General features: G+C 47.1%; 2 protein-coding genes across 4 annotated transcripts in view; both read left to right on the top strand.

Moving 5' to 3' along the window:
* Positions 1–3,641, top strand: part of zmp:0000000896 (caspase recruitment domain-containing protein 11) — a 15,477-nt gene extending 11,836 nt beyond the window's left edge. Inside the window, exons 17-25 of one of the 2 annotated variants that reach the window (XM_035525267.1) lie at positions 218–341; positions 473–517; positions 617–713; positions 876–942; positions 1,919–2,021; positions 2,252–2,410; positions 2,742–2,854; positions 3,030–3,145; positions 3,248–3,641. In XM_035525267.1, coding sequence (XP_035381160.1) covers positions 218–341; positions 473–517; positions 617–713; positions 876–942; positions 1,919–2,021; positions 2,252–2,410; positions 2,742–2,854; positions 3,030–3,145; positions 3,248–3,452 — 1,029 coding nt within the window. In that variant the 3' untranslated portion in view covers positions 3,453–3,641. Of the gene's footprint in view, positions 1–217; positions 342–472; positions 714–875; positions 943–1,918; positions 2,022–2,251; positions 2,411–2,741; positions 2,855–3,029; positions 3,146–3,247 lie in introns of both variants that reach the window. The other variant, XM_035525266.1, reaches the window with a different exon arrangement.
* Positions 3,642–4,417: 776 nt separating this feature from the next.
* Positions 4,418–15,074, top strand: LOC113591704 (trinucleotide repeat-containing gene 6B protein-like). 2 transcript variants are annotated; one of them, XM_027032312.2, is made up of 21 exons: positions 4,418–4,687; positions 6,120–6,207; positions 6,299–6,320; positions 6,540–6,806; positions 7,019–9,046; positions 9,361–9,504; positions 9,743–9,900; positions 9,999–10,073; positions 10,161–10,313; positions 10,523–10,657; positions 10,763–10,885; positions 11,042–11,146; positions 11,226–11,406; positions 11,667–11,819; positions 11,948–12,115; positions 12,297–12,425; positions 12,713–12,802; positions 12,889–13,107; positions 13,302–13,369; positions 13,601–13,740; positions 13,831–15,074. In XM_027032312.2, the coding sequence occupies exons 2-21, from the start codon at positions 6,151–6,153 to the stop codon at positions 14,303–14,305; spliced, it is 4,890 nt and encodes a 1,629-aa protein (XP_026888113.2). In that variant the 5' UTR covers positions 4,418–4,687; positions 6,120–6,150; the 3' UTR covers positions 14,306–15,074. The 2 variants fall into 2 exon arrangements, with proteins under 2 accessions (XP_026888113.2, XP_026888115.2); XM_027032314.2 differs by lacking the exon at positions 11,667–11,819.
* Positions 15,075–16,235: the final 1,161 nt, after the last annotated feature.

Genomic DNA, 16,235 nt, shown 5'->3' on the forward strand with positions numbered 1-16,235 from the left:
GCTCTGGTACTAATCTCTGTCCTTTTAAGTATGTCCTGTAATCTGAGTGATCTGGTGTTTATCTTTGTGCTGTGGTGTGTTTTCTGTAGTGTATGTGCACTAGTGTTTATCTCTGTTCTGTTAAGTGGGTTCTGTAATCTGTGTACTGGTGTTAATCTCTGTCCTATGAAATGTGTTCTGTAATCTCTGTGTGCTGGTGTTGATCTCTGTGCTGCAGTTGGAGCAGGCCCAGTTTGCAGGGGGGCAAATGGTGCTGAATAAGTGCACTGGGGAGGTAGCACACTTCTCCCTTCAGTGGTGGACTGATCCTGCCTCTGTCAAACACAGGCTAAATGAGGAAGGTGAGAGTCACACACACACGCACACACAAACACAGTACATGACAAACACACACACAAACACCTCACATGACACACAGCACACACACACACACACACACACACTAAGTCTCTCTCTTCACACCCCTGTCCAGGTTACTCTCGTTTGAACAGTGAGCTGTCCTCTCCCTCCTTCACTGGTGCGGACTCTTTTTATGTGCGTGTGAATCTTGACCTCTGTTCCCATGGCGATCTACCTTGTCTACACGCAAGCTACAATGACATACTGCATGTGACAGACACACGATACAACGGCAAATACCAGTGGCGTTGCACCTGTGTCGACACACTCTCTGCCAAACCATTACAGGCTGGGGCAGTGCCAAATTACAACAGGTACAGCACACACTCACATCATGCACATGAGCATATGCACACAGCATCCACAAACATGAACACATGTACAGTGAGCATGTTCTGATGGCTGCTTTTGTGTGTGTGTGTGCGTGTGTGTGTGTGTGTGTGTGTGTGTGTGTGTGTGTGTGTGTGTGTGTGTAGGGCTCAGCAGTTGTTGCTGGTGAAATTGCGTACAATGGCGCTACAACAGAAAGACAGCAAGAAGAAAGTAAGACTTAAGCTCTCTCTATATACACTCCTCTCTCACACCATTCTCTCTGTGTCTGTATGGAGCTGTTTAGCTCTCTAAAACTGCCATGTTTGAGGACAGTTAGCTGTTCTGCTTGGCTGACATAAGCAGCACCCTGGGACTTACAGCACAATGTCCTGTGGTGTCATCAATCATCATCGGTGCTTACACGACCAGTGATTAAACCATTATACATGAAAAAGACAACTGTCGATGTTTATCTAGGAAAACCTGCTTTACATACCAGACTGTTGAAAAATATAACCAAAGCATTAATAAATGGTGTTAATAAATCAGATGCATGCATGTTTTATTACTATATTTACAGTAACAGTGAAAATCAAGAGCTGTCCCCAGATGCACAATGTACACGCTCTGTTCACTTGATCTTTCTTTTCTCTCTTTTGTTTCTCTATTTCTTTCTCTCTCTCTGTGTCTCTCTCAGTTTGAATCTAAATTAGCTTTACACTGTACAGTGTGTGTGTGTACATATATATATATATATATATATATATATATATATATATATATATATATATATATATATATATATATATATACTGTATTGTGTACACAAGTACTGTATACACATACATACAATATGTACTACATAGTACATAAACTGTAATGTGCAGAGCTACTGTAATGTGGCATGTCACTAATGACTCGCCTCTTCCCTCGACTCTGTTATTTCTCTCTCTTTAACACACACACACACACACAGAGACTCTCTGTTCTCTCTGAGTAAGACCTGCAGTAAGTGATCATCCTCCAGTGTTTGAAATTCTGTATGAAGAGTTCTGGGGTAGAAACTGTCTGTGTGTGTGTCTCTCTCTCTCGGTTTCTCACTCTCTTTCTGTTTCTCTCTCTTCCCACCTTCTTTCTCATCTAGAATGTTTGCATCCTTCTGTGTTTCCCCCATAATGCAGTGACTGTTGTTTGTGTCTCTGGCTAGTTTGGTAGAAAGGCTTCTGATCGTGTGAGGTTGGTGAAGGCGCTGTCTCCATACTACCAGAGGACTGGCTCCTTCTACCCTGTCCTCTACACACTTAGTAACCGTAAGCCCCGCCCACCAGACTCATTGGCTCCTCCCCCTTATATTATACAGAGTACTGTCTGCTTTCCCTAGAGAACTATTAGTCTTCTTGTCCATACTCTTCAAAATTTCATTTGTGTCTTTGTATGTGTTTTTATGAGCACATAATCAAGCATTTGTGTGTGTGTGTGTGTGTGTGTGTGTGTGTGTGTGTGTGTGTGTGTGTGTGTGTGTGTGTGTGTGTGTGAACAGGGTATGAGGAGCACCTGATCCCCTACAGTCTGGTGCAGCCTGTGCGTGCTGAGAGCCGGAGGCCCGTGGTGTTCTCTCCCTCTCTGCTCTCACGCGGTCTCATCGAGAGGCTGCTGCAGCCGGCTGAGTCTGGCCTCCACTTCAACACCTGCCAGCCAGGTACACACACACACACACACACATGTGGGTACAAACGCACATGTACACATACATATAAACAATCACTCACACACAGACATATGCACATACATGCATATGCACACACACAAATACAGAGTGCTGAGGGCAGTTGTAGGTCAGTGGTTAAAGTACTTGACTTGTAATTGGAAGGCTGCCAGTTCAACCCTACCCCCTCCAAGTTGCCACTGTTGGGCCCCTGAGCAAGACCCTTAACCCTCAATTGTTCAAGTTGTGCTCAGTCATAATTGTAAGTCACTTTGGATAAAAGCATTAGCTAAATGCCATAAATGTAAATGGTGGTTACTTGCAGAGCTGATCTCAGTGGGGGAGCGTGAGGATAAGGGTGTTTTCCTGCTGAACTCTACCGCCTCTGACCCCACACTGGGCATCAGAGTGCAGAGCATACAGGAGGTCATAAACCAGGTACAAACCACACACATGTATGCAAACACACATCCTTATAAACATACTCACATGCACACAACCTAACACAAACATTCATATACAACACACGTGCATGTATACAGATGTAGGCATGCCTCAGATATCAACATTGTGTGTGTGTCTCCATGTGTCTCCATCTCCATGTATGTGTCAGGACAAGCACTGCTTGCTGGAATTAGGAGTGAGCAGTGTTGAGTCTCTCCTCAGGCAGGAACTGTATCCCATCGTCATCCTCATTAAGCCAAAAGACAAGAAGGGCAGGAAGTTCCGGTGTGTCTCACTCTAGAGTTAAAGTACAGTAACTCAAACTGAGTAACTCAAACAAAGTGCTTTACAGGCTTTTAATCTCTGTCTATTTCTCTTTTTCTGCAGGAAGTTGTTGTCTGGTCGTGGGGAACAGGAGGTGATGGAGGCGGTTCAGGTCGAGGAGTTGCAGCTGGAGACGTTGCCTCTACTCTACTGTACCCTGGAGGCCAATATGTGGAACACCACCGAAGAGCTGTTGAAGGCTGTGCGCAATACCATCTACAGACAGCAGAGGGCAGTGGCGTGGGTGGAAGTGGACAGGCTGCAGTAGGGCAGGGCCACACAGACGTTTTCACCTGCAGATCTGAGGGAATTCATAGGTTTCCTGTCAGAAGGAAGACTGACAGTGAGAGTGTTTGTTTATTTGATGTATTTAGCAGGATTGTATGTAACTGTTCTAATTTCATAATACTCAAACTATACGATTTAATATCAGCTTTTTTAAATAAGAAACTGGTGATATATTCTGGATTATTTTACTTTTTCGATTTGAGCCATGCTACTTTGAGACACATTTGCTTCTGAGTTATTTTTATAAACTGTCTGAGTGGTGATATACTGGGTGGAGTATAAAAGATCACAAGCAAATGGAGAGCGCGTACAACCACGTCTGACGGTTAGGACCACGTTTCCATGGCTACGATCGCAAGCGACCAGCTTCGTGCGCATGTGAACCAAACAAATCTCCTTCTGCAGGCTACATAACACATTAACCATAAGGGAATAAGAGGTTATCCGTAAAGGAATCAGGTTATACATAAGGGATAAGGGAAGAGTAAATGAAAATTCAAGAACGCAGAGCAGCTGAAATGAGTAAACGACATAAATGACCTATATTAAACCTACAATAACGATCCTTTAAAATTGTATGCTATAACTACAGTTAATAGTTAATAACTATAGTTAATACTACACCAACTAAGAATAGTATCGTGTCGAAACGTCTAGAAGTGTAAACTGAAGAAAGCATACTCTGCAAAAGAAACGTGACCTTTATGCATCGTGAAACATCACTGCGTTGTAAAAGGTGTATTTAAAATAAAACTACATGAGTTTCAGCTCTGAGTCCAGGTTATGGTTGTATAAAACCCATGTCCCCAGGTGATATTGGATAAGCACGCGTGAGATACAGAACGCAAACACCACCGCCCATCATTGTATTGACGTTATCGCGAAGCGCGTGTCGGGGAGGCGCGCTCGCGGACATGGCGCGTGTCCTGCGCATCAAACGCGCGCACCGTCCGCCAACCGCCGAGCTAGCTAGCTAGGCTAGGAAGACCGGAGAGAAATGGCCGAAGCTGAATAACAGTTCGTTGGCTTTAACGGAAAAGCTTTCGTTGTCTCATTTTCGCAGTGTGCTTTCTTTCTTGTGTGGTATTCTCAAATGTGCTGGCTGCTTCAGACATTGATGCGCCGCGTTTGTCTTGCACCCAAATCTAACGGGACTCCGTTTGGCTTTAGTGAGACAGTCAGGGTTGCTAAGATATGCCATAGGTAACTCCCAAGGTAAGCCGTCCTACCTAGCGTTAGCTAGCTAACTAACCCACTGTTTGGTTAGTACACGAAGAAGGTCAGCGTTTAGTAAAACACGGAACGTGTCTTATAAGCGTAAATATCAAGACCTTATCATACTTGATGCGGTAGTTTTTACCAAGTTACTGAGCTAAGTTTAGTTCGTTAGCTAGTTAGCGTTAGCTTACTTCGATAACGTTATGTTTGGTTCCCAGTCTAATTATAGTTAGTTAGATAACGTAGGTTAGGTTAGGTTAACCTAGATTGTGTTGGTTTTAACCTAGGTTAGGATAGCTGACCCTGAAGCTCGGTGGTGTTGAAGTTTTGTTTTGGTTTGCACGGGAGGCTAGCCACAGGTACCAACCTGTCTTGGCTGATTTGGAATTAACGGAGGCGACCAGTTTACACTGGCGTCAAATGTAGGTTAGCTAACACTGTTTGGCATGAGCCAATATGGAAAATGGAAACCAAATAATGGTCTTGGTGCAAAAGCTAGCCAGTGAAACTGTTGGCCTAGAAAAACCTCGATAAACGAGATGGCTAGAAAGCTAAGTTAGCTAGCTAAATGCGTCATCTCTTCCTCGGTTTGTGTGCAAGCTTGCTAGCAAACGTCAGCTAGGTTAGGTTAGCCATTTAGCTAGATAAGTAGCATGGTGAACGTTAATAAGTGTAGCAACACATCTAGCTAGCAAATATATTTGTTGCTGCAACAAAACAAATCCACACGCGTAGCTGTACGACACGAAAGTCGTTAGTTTGTCTGTCTGGTTAGTTTGGTCTTTAGTGGAGATGACATTTTCCCCCTAGCTACTACCTTCTTTGATGTTATCCTCGCACTTAGCTACATAGCAGTCCCTAGCTAGCTAACGTTAGCTATGTCAGTTCCAAGTTGATTTTACGATTTGACCTGGCTGTTATTAGGTTAAGTATAGGGCATAGATATTTCACTTCATGGTGGTGTTTGTAACATATTGAAGGTTTTATTAAGAACGTTAGTTGTGCCTTAGTTTGCTAGATGCGACAGTTTGCAGGCTTCCTCACTTGGATTAACCAGATTAACCAGATACTTGAGCAGTTAATCTGTCATCCTACTTGAGGGGTTTATCGTATGAGCACACACTGTGTTAACTATTTGGATATATTTTAAATGAGCTAACATACACTATTTCAAATAGTTATCTTGCAGAATTTCAGTAGCCTAGATGCTATACTCTCTACTTCACCTTTCCATGCTACAGTTAACCGCCAGTGTGAAGACAGGGTGTTTTCTTCCGTGTTCATTCACTGGCATTTAAAAACTGTTTTGACCATTTTAAGTAATATTGTTCAGTGCCAGGACCGATACTGTGTGGGAACCTTGTAATACTTTTAGTTTTAACTTTGTTTCAACACATCTTATATGGTTCTGGACTGTTGTGTGTTTTAGAGCGGCGTATTTGGAAAGGGAAAAGTGGTTCATGGAAGACCTAAAAAATACAAGAGAAGAACAAAGTCATCAGGAGGTTTCTCACAAGGTGTGAAATATAGTTCACGATTAAAGCAAACAGATCAGAGTTGCATATATTGCAGGTTTTTAATTTTGAGCTATCTTTTGTTTTATTTCAGGAAATTGAACAGACATTTAAAGGTAAATATTTATTGCAATTAATTTCATGGCTTTTTGCTACAACTTTCTTTAGATGTGCTCCTTGGTCTATGATGGCTATATAGTGTAGTGTATTTTGACATGTGAGTGTGGATTCACCAATGTGCTGTCCGAACCGTCTGTCAGAATCGACTGTGCCCCCGTTGATCCCATCCTCCACCCCCCTCAACTGTGTTTCACCATGCTCTGGTTCCTCTCCAGTCTCGACTCCCTGCCCTGCTCCTGGGGGCCTTGCAGTGCCCCCTGCGGGCGGGAACAATGCAAAGCGGACCACTGTGGCCAATGGACAGTCCTCCTCTGGAGTGTCTGCGCGCTACGTCCCCCGAGAAGTGCCCCCCCGCTTCCGTAACCAGGAGCCTAAAGTTCTGCTGAGGAGGGGTCAACCGCTGGTGGGCGGAGCCACCGGGGACACCTCACTACCCATCCACATGGTGGAGCCCTTGAATGCAAACGCACTGCACTCTTCAGGTTAGCACATAGTTAATGCACTGGCCGGTCTCTATTCCAAACACGTTCATAAAATATTTCCAGTCTGGTAACCAATGCCCAGTTAATGGGACAAAGTATAGCTTGACATTTGACTTAAGTTGGCCTTCATGAGAGCCCTTTTTAAAGGCAAACATTTGTTTGTAGACAGTCATCTTTCTCAGGGCAATGCTGACATTTATTCCTCTCCCCAGATCCAGATGTAGATCTGCCCTCTCCGCTCACCACACAGTCCCCTGCCACTTCGACTTATGCAAATTCCACATGGGCACTTGGCTCTGGAGCGCAGCCCCACTCTCAGGGAATGGATAAGGTTGTAGTGGACGGCTCTGACCTGGAAGCGTGGCCTAGTATTGCAGAGGGCAGGAAACAGGAGGAACCCTTTGCTCAGAGCAGCGTGGCCTCCTGGGATGGCAGTCAGAGCACGCAAGACAGCAAATCAGAAGCTGTGGGGCCATGTGAGATGGGTGGGTCCTTTACCCCTGGTGATTATGCAGTAGGCAAGGTGGTGTGGGGGCTGTCCTCTCAGGCTGATGTGGGCAGGGCTTCAGGTGTGGTAGATCAGCCCTTCAATTCAGAAGGGATGGAGGTGGCACCTCTGAGTCCCACCCCTGAGCCTGTCCTCATAGCCCTCACAGCTGACCTGGACAGGGCCAGCTCAGAGTCAGCCCTCACTGCCTCCCATGAGGCATCCTTGAGTCCAGGCAGCGCTCAGGATGGAGGTAGATGGGAGGACAACATGCCGGAGCGAGAGGCAGGACCAAAACAAGCAGGTGCCGATGTTACTGATGATGCGGGCTGTGCAAAGTCAGAAGAGGTTCCTGCCTCTGATGACTCAAACCCACCAGCTCCAAGGACTGAAGGGTGGGATAGTGGGGCAGGTGCGGGGGAGGTTGCAGGCGTGTGGGCCTCATCTGTAGACAGCCAGGGCAGTTGGAGAGGTGGTAACGATAGCGCCAGTTGTGGCATATCTCAGGGAGGTGGTGTAAAATCGCAGGTGGCAGCGGCAGCAGCAGCATGGCCCAGTGACATGCCAGCAGGAGGCGCCAGTGAGCATCTGAATGAAAGCTTTGCAAGTAGTTTACAGGACCCTCGAATGTTTGCGAACAACGCAGCAGCATTGGATAATCAGAAAGGGGCAGATGAGTGGGAGGGTTCGGAGAGTGGCTCTGTTGGTCACAGAGGCAGTGAAGATGAGGTTCACTCCCATGACCAACCCCCAAACCTCACCTCAGGCCCAGACCCCAGTCCTGAAGTGGCCTTACAGAGCATGCTCGGTTGTAGCCACCTGGACCCCAGGGTGCTGTGCAACACGGGTTGGGGGCAGACCCAGATCAAGCAGGGTGTGGCCTGGGACCTGGAGGCAGATGTTGGAGCGGAATCAGCTGGAGGTCGCACTGAACATTCTCAGATTGACCCAAATGGTCCCAGCACAACCCAAAGGCCTGGGGCTTCGGCGGGCAGCCAAGTGAGGGGGTCCAGAGGACAGGGCTGGGGTGGAGAGGGTGGAGGCTGGGGAGAGCAGAGAGAGGAGAGATGGCATGGGAGAGAAGGGGAGTGGCGTAGTCAGACGGAACAGGGCAGCGGGAGGGGCAGCAACTGGGCAGAGAGTGCAGAGGAGGACCGGGGGCAGAGGTGGGGTGAGAACAGGAATGATGGAGGACGCTGGGGCCAGAAGGGTGCTGAATGGGGGGAGGAGAGGGCAGGTAGACAGGGGGGGCAGGACGAGGGTTCCTGGGGCAGCTCCGAGGACGAGGGGCGGAGAGGGTGGGGAGGGAAAGATTCGGACAGCGGCGTGAGGCAGCACCAGGGCTGGGCAGATGCCCCACACCTAGCACCCCCACCCAAAAATCATACGCCACCAAAAGGCCCAAATCAGCAGCAGACACAGTCCCAGTCGGGTCCGCCACGAGGCCAGCCGGATGGCAGAGCTCGTCCTGCAGGCCCGGTGCCTCCCAGCCAGAGTTCAGGGTGGACGTCTGGCCCCATCCCGCGTGTGTCCCCTGCCATGGAGCCCAGTGGTTGGGAGGAGCCCTCGCCCCAGTCCATCAGCAGGAGGTTGGAGATCGACGATGGCACAGCGGCCTGGGGAGACCCCTCACACTACGACAGCAAGACCGTCAACATGTGGGAGAAGAGCGTCACACACCAGAGGCCCCCACCTGCTCCACCGCAGCAGACCCGGCCGACCCCCTTACCCCCCAGCAGAGACAAAACCACAGGTGAGCTGGGAAATGAAGCTGGTTTAGAATATAATTGATGAAGGAAAGATCATTTGAATGTACGTTTTAATATGTACATTAACGCAGTATTGATGGTGGTTATTAGAACCATAACCTAGATTAAATCAATATAATCAATCCGTCAATTTTTGAGGAGTGGGAAATCATATATACAGCAATAAAGAGTTTGTGATAAATATCTTCTAAAACGCAGAATAAAAATTGTCAGAGGTATTTATAGAATATATATCTCATGATGCCAATGTTATGATTCTTGCCCTATGTCACAGCACTGTTATTTGTGTTTGTACTAGCCCCAGCGTGGGAGCGGGCAGGTGGCCTGTCAGAACAACCTGTAGACAATGGAACAGCAGCATGGGGGAAGGCCTGGAGGGACCCAGAGGATTCTGGGAAGACATCCGGATGGGGCAGCTCCCACACCAACCAAGCCAAGTCTGGTAAGTGGCATCTGCTCCTGGAACTTCAGTCCCACTCTTGGAGATTTACCACCCTGCAGAGTTTAGCTCCAACCCTGACCTAGCTAACCTGATCTAGGGAGTTAATGCTGCAGAATCCACCATAAACTACTGGGTTCCTTTGTTAACTAAATTACAGTGTATCTGTGATGGGTTGTGTTGGGTCTGCGTGTGTGGTAGGTCTGCGTGGCTGTAACTGCGGTATGTGTTTCATTCGCAGGTTCCAAGTCTATGCAGGAAGGCTGGGGTGATGATGGCAGCTCCTCTCGCCACGCCAGCTGGGAGGATGAGGACAGCGGCCTGAGCATGTGGGGTGGCAGAGGGGGCAGCTCGGGGGGCTGGGGCCAGGGCCAGGGGGGCAAGAGAACCGCTGGAAAGGTAGGAATGGACGCATCCCTCGTGAGCAGACGTCAGGCTGTTGTGTTCTGTGACCTGTCTGCAGCAGAGTAACACTCATACTTCCATTTTTTTCACAGGGTGCACTGAAAGGGAATGGTGGGGATTCCTGGACAGGACCTGTGTCTCGGCAATTTTCCAACATGGGGATTACGGTAAGAGAAAAGACTGGTGACCCCTGGGCTAATTAGCCTAAACCCTGAACACGAGTCTGAGCTCATTTTTCATACGGTCCGGATCAGGATGAAGAGGCTGGCACTTCCTCAGACAGACCACGCAGAGGGACGAACGACTTTAATGGAGATTCAAGGAAGGGGGGAAGAGGAGGGGTCTCCTTCCGCTCTCAGAGCTCTAAGGACACAGGCCCTGGTGAGGCAGGACCTTACTTTGACAAGGTACTGAAATCCACCTCACCAGATCCTTGTCTGGCACACAGCTACTATAAACGGCATTACTCATCACTTATGTCTGATCAGCGTGTGCTAGAACTTTTAGCTTATTAGCACATGTCGGGGCCTTTGCTCGCCTTGGGTTAGTGGTGTAACACCTTTTAATATACTTGTTTCCACTGTGTTTTTTCTGAGGCTTCTCTGTTGTTTTACAGATGGGCAGTCATGGTATGTTTGGTGCTGGTGGTGGACTTGCTCAGTTAAGAGGAATGCAACAGCCTGGTGTGCACTCCGTAAATCCTTCCCCTGGGATCCGAGCACAAGTGCCTCATCAGTTCCTCCCACCTCAGGTGATTGTATGCTCCTAAAAGTGAAAAGTTTCTGTTGTTTATTTGAGGCTGTATGAATGTGTACACAAGGTGGCATGTCTCCCCTCTTGGATGGCGGTGTTGTAGGTTTCAGGATCTATGCTGAAACCGATGGCGCCCCCCAGTGGAGGCATGTTCCCACCGCAGCTCTCCCCTCAGCACATAGCCATGCTCAGTGGCATTCACCCCCAGATGCAGCAGTTCCAGCTGGTGAGTATAGCTACTGTCGCTTGCACCACACACACACACACACACACCCCCAATCTGCTCTCACCATCACTCACACAACAAACACACTCTCCATGGAGCAGTCTCATTCGCTGCCCCCCTCTCTCTCTCTCTCTTCCCCCCCCCCCTCTCTCTCAGGCATGTCAACTCCTCTTGCAGCAGCAGCAACAACAACAACAGCAGCATTTCCTGTCGCAGAGGAAGTTCCCTCCTCCTCTACGTCCGCAGCATGATCCACAGCAGGTATGGTGCCACCCACTGGCCACTACTGGGTTTTTTAACTGTATGTGCAGCGGCCACTGTATTTTCTCTCTCGCTCTAGTTGGCTCGGATCATGGCTATCCTGCAGCAGCAAAGACCTCAGCAGGGTGTAGGAGGTCCCAAGCTCTCCCCATCTCACCTCGGAGGAGCAGCCTCCAAACAGTCTGACGGAGGCCTCCTCCACCCAGCTCTAGGAGGCTCTGTGGCCGACCTGCACCCCAAAACTCCACCAGCATTCTCCAGTGAGTCTCAGACACACTGCGTTGTTACACAGGCACACAGTGCTAATGGTAATAAAGGTTATAAGGGTAGATGGGGGGCGGCTCATCTAGGCATTCTCTTCATTGCTGGTCTTCTGCGTTGCATATCACCCATAAATCAGGAGCCGAATGATGATTTCCTTCAGAACAGAACAGTACAGGAAATGTGGGAGTGAAATTCCAGGTCCCCATAGTCTGGTAGAGGCAGGTGCTGAAGGTTGGACCCCTCTCTGTGCTGTTAGGCTTTGGCTCAGGGGCGGAACTGGAGTCACTGGTGGGTGGATCCGTGGGCGGGCTGAAGGAAGCTGGTGGGTCACAGTCTCGTTTTAAATGGATGATGGAAGTGGGGCATCCCCTTGCCCCCTCCCCCACAGATCCCTTACTGCACAAGAACGGTAAGGCCTTGATGTTACAGGTCTCTCTTTCTCATACACGCGTGCACACACTCACACTCATTTACAGGTCTTTCCTTGCCTGTGTACTGCACAATTATGTGAAACTCTGTTTGTCTGCATGTGTGCAGGTCTCTTGCCTGGTCAGGTGAAGCTGAGGCCTGACTCCCCATATTCCCAGTATGATCTGTTGGCGGCGGAGAATCTGGGCGTGGCTTCTCAGAGCCTGACTGACACTTGGCATAGAACTGCTGGGGCAAAACTAGGTTCCACCCCTAGCACCCCCACTTGGCCACCAGGTCGGTCTCTCTCTCTCACACAGTAAACTGGCAGTGTGAGAATGTGAGGTTTCTGAGGTTCTTACCCTTGTGATTTGGTTTATGTAGGTGCACATTTTGCAAGTGTACGGTGTTTAGGGGTGTTGGGGTGGAGTTTGTTTCTTTACACTCCAGTTCTAAGTTTTGTTGGTGTGTGTGACAGAGTTCCAGCCAGGTGTTCCATGGAAAGGAGTTCAGAGCCCTGACCCTGACCCTTACATGACCCCCAGTGGAATGGTGGGTTCGCCCATTCTCAGTGATACTGACCACCAGCTCCTACAAGACAACACAGGTACCCAGCTTCTTCCTAGCAGTTCAGTGTTTTAGGGGGGATCATACCTAGTATACCTCATTTAGAAATCGGCAAACTAAACCAGGTGCTGATCCCTTCTTGCTGAGTTAATCAAATTAAACTGACATCATTTGGAGAGAGCAGAGTTAAGTACATCCTTTAATGTTTTATTCCTTCTTTGTGACTGATAAAATACTTAGCTACCACAGTTTGCTACACAATCAACCAGATGCCAGTATATTGAATACCAAAGTACTGAAGGTGCCTAGTCTCTCCCTCTCTCTTAGAGTCAAACCCCTCCCTGAACACCTTACTGCCTTCACCTGGTGCCTGGCCCTACAGTGCCTCAGACAACTCCCTATCCACACACAACTCGGGTAACTTTCTCCATCTGGTAGTTATGGCAACACTTTGCATTCTTCTCACTGCCTGAACTAAAACGCGACTATTCTGATCCCCATAGCGAAGTTCTCTGAGTTCAAGTCTAGCTGGCCTCCTGAGCCAATCGGACACAACAAGTCATGGAGGACCAATCGAAACAGCTCTCACCTGCCACGTCCCCCTCCAGGACTGACCAATCAGAAGCAGTCATCCTCATCTCTGTGGTCAGGGGTGGGCCCTCGCATGCCTAGGGGTTGGAGCCCAGGGGCTAGAAGCCAGGACAGTGCCCCATTTGGTACAGGTGAGTGAGAAAATCAGTCAGGTAAAGGGAATTGCAGTGGTTGGTTAATGCAGTGAGTTAAAGGGAATTGCAGTGGTTACTTAATGGTTAATGCTTTATAAGTGTGTGTGTGTGTGTGTGTGTGTGTGTGTGTGTGTGTGTGTGTGTGTGTGTGTGTGTGTGTGTGTGTGTGTGAATTTTTAAAAATAATTCAGAGGCTACTTGGAGTGGTGGATCATCTGCTGGAAGCTCCTGGTTACTACTGCGCAACCTAACACCCCAGGTGCAAAGAGGAGGTGGTGTGGTAGGGGTGGGTGTGGGTGGTGATAGATGTGAGTTCAGTTGGTTAAGATTTCAGTTACCTTAAGTGCAAAAAATGCTATTGAAGGTCAAGTGGATCAATTTGTAGAAAGCAAGTCTCTCTAACAGAGTTTTTTTTTGTTTGTTTGTTTTTTGTTTTTTTTTAAGTGAATTCTTTCTCTTTCTCACTGCCTTCCATGTGCCCTGTGTGTAGATCGACGGCTCCACTCTGAGGACGATTTGCCTTCAACACGGCCCTTTGATGACCTTTCACCTGGGCCTGACCCAGGGCAGCGCTCTAATTCGCTACTGCAGCCCACATGAGGCAGCCAAGGCCCAGACTGCACTACATATGTATGCTTACTCACCTTTCACCTTCGACTGTCTAACTATGCGCACACATTTAATCAGCTCAAGTTTTTGGTAACTGATTTTCTCTCGCAGGTGTGTTCTGGGGAACACTACTATCCTTGCTGAGTTTGTGAGTGAGGAAGAGGTTGCACGTTACTTCACACATTCCCAGAGCTCTGGGGTTGCAGGATTGCCTGAGGGGTCGTCTGTCCCTGACCCTGCTGGACGAGAGGGTGAGAGAGAGAGGGATCGGAGTGGAGGGGGAGGAGTGGGAGACGGAGGAGGAGGAGGAGGAGGAGGAGATGCTGTCCTGGGTTCCTCTGCTGCTTCCTGGCAGGGCTTGGACATTTCAGGCAGTTTGACGGGCAGCCCCGCAATGGAAGGACCCGGACTCACGCTACTCAGCCAGTGGAGCAACAGCGGGGCAGACGTGCAAGGAGGTGGAGTGTGGGGGGGTGTGGCCTCTGGCTACCATGGTAGCAGCTTATGGGGTGCTCCTCAGATGGAGGACAACCCTGCTGGTTTGTTTCCTGGTGACCTGTTGGGGGGTGGGGCTGACACTTTGTGAGTGACACAGAATGTTGTGAGGATTGACTTTAAAACACTGGCACATGGACTCAACACACACACAAAAGATCATGGTCTTAACATTTATACAACTGAAAATGCTCAATGTGTTCTTTCAGAACAGACAGGCAGACACACGCAAAAAATTAACTTGTAGTCAGATGTGAACACTGGACTTGGTGACATGCATATGCACACAATGAATCAAATTCGCCTGTTTATTCCCTCCTACCCACATGCGCACGTGCACACACATTGCAGCACTAGAGAACTGCTTACACACATTCTACTAGCCAGATTTAAGCTATAGTGGGTCTGAAGGCAGGGACCGTTTGATGTACAAGGGCCTCTTTTCACACTGCTACATGTGACTGCTGTTAATCAGACCCTACTGGGCTCAACTTCATTTTGTCTGTTTACTTGTTTCTCCACAGACTCCACCCCCTTCAAGGGTGGGGACCAATAGTGTTGTGACAGTGATGCCTGCGTCATGATTTCTTTTGCATGATATGTGAAAAAGGGCAATCTGTATCGAACCCTTAAGGATACTCCTACATACGCAGACACACAGATGCAAGCACATCTCCTGAAGCCTGGCTGTTTTCTGATTGTTTTTGTGTGTGTGTGACTGGAAGCAGCTGAGTTTCAGAGACCTTCCACTGTCTGCCCTGCTTCTGCCTCAGGCTGCCTCTGTCACCTCCACTATGAGCTGTATGTGTGTGTACAAATGAGTGTGTGTGTGTGTGTGTGTGTGTGTGTGTGTGTGAGAAAGAGAGAGAGACATGTTCACAGTCTCCACTATAGGCTGTGTGTGTGAGACATGTATACAGTCTCTTGAGACACAGAGAGAATGTAAATGTGTGAGTGCTGAGGACTGAAGTTGAGTCTCCTGTGTGTGCACTTTACTAGTTTTGCTCTATGTATGCGTGGTTGCTTTAAAGGGGCGTACATTGTTTAATATGTACTCCACAGTGTGCTGGTTCTCTGGCATTAGCGGGTTTCTGTATGTGTGTGAATGTGTGTGTGCGTTTTTTAAAGTATACTCTCATGTAGCCTTTTTTATTGGCTGAATTGCAATAATGATTCTAAAAGCATTTTTAAGACACAGACGTGTGAAGGCATCTCTCTGAGGAACATGCCAAAGCTGATGTATCGGTCCCCAGCAGTCAGGAGGTTTACACACACTGCTAAAAGAGATATTCTATGTTTAATGTTTGTGTTGTTTTGTTTGTTTTTGTTTTGGCTTTGTTTTAATTTAAGACAGACTTGTAACACTCCTTTTCAGTGTTTCCTTTTGGAGATTTTACAGAGGACAAAGTTATTTAAGTGAATGTGGACAAAGAAAGAGCTATATAATAAAGATGAAGTTTGGCTTGGACATGTGGATTAATGAAATGGGGACTATAAAGGGAATATTCACACTCTCAAGCAGCACACGTGTGCACAATATCTTAGAATAACAAGAGCTAGGTCCAATTAGTCTAACAAACATCTAATTATTTATTAGCTTCTAGTACACTTTGACAGATGAGAACTAATTACTTGTTTAAGATGAGGTTTTAGGAAGGGCCTGGATCAATTTCAAAGCAGAAGCACTTTGCAAAATCACACAGGCTTCCAGAAAAACAGGATGTGTGTGTGTGTTTAATATATATATATATATATATATATATATATATATAGTTTTATATATATATATATATATATATAGTTTTATATATATATATATATATATATAGTTTTATATTTTTATATATATATATATTTTATATTTTTATATATATATATATTTTATATATTTTATATATATATATATATATTTTATATATATATATATATATTTTATATATTTTATATATATATATATATTTTATATATTTTATATATATATATATATTTTATATTTTTATATATATATATATATATTTTAT

This window comes from Electrophorus electricus, chromosome 4 (assembly GCF_013358815.1).
Source record: "Electrophorus electricus isolate fEleEle1 chromosome 4, fEleEle1.pri, whole genome shotgun sequence".
Taxonomy (NCBI): Eukaryota; Metazoa; Chordata; class Actinopteri; order Gymnotiformes; family Gymnotidae; genus Electrophorus; species Electrophorus electricus.

Excerpts from the sequence above, each read along its gene's own strand:
- LOC113591704 (XM_027032312.2), top strand. The coding sequence starts at position 6,151 with ATGGAAGACCTAAAAAATACAAGAGAAGAACAAAGTCATCAGGAGGTT. Across the intron at positions 6,208-6,298 it reads ATCAGGAGGTTTCTCACAAG|GAAATTGAACAGACATTTAA; the intron begins GTGTGAAATATA and ends GTTTTATTTCAG. Across the intron at positions 9,901-9,998 it reads GCAAGAGAACCGCTGGAAAG|GGTGCACTGAAAGGGAATGG; the intron begins GTAGGAATGGAC and ends TTTTTTTCACAG.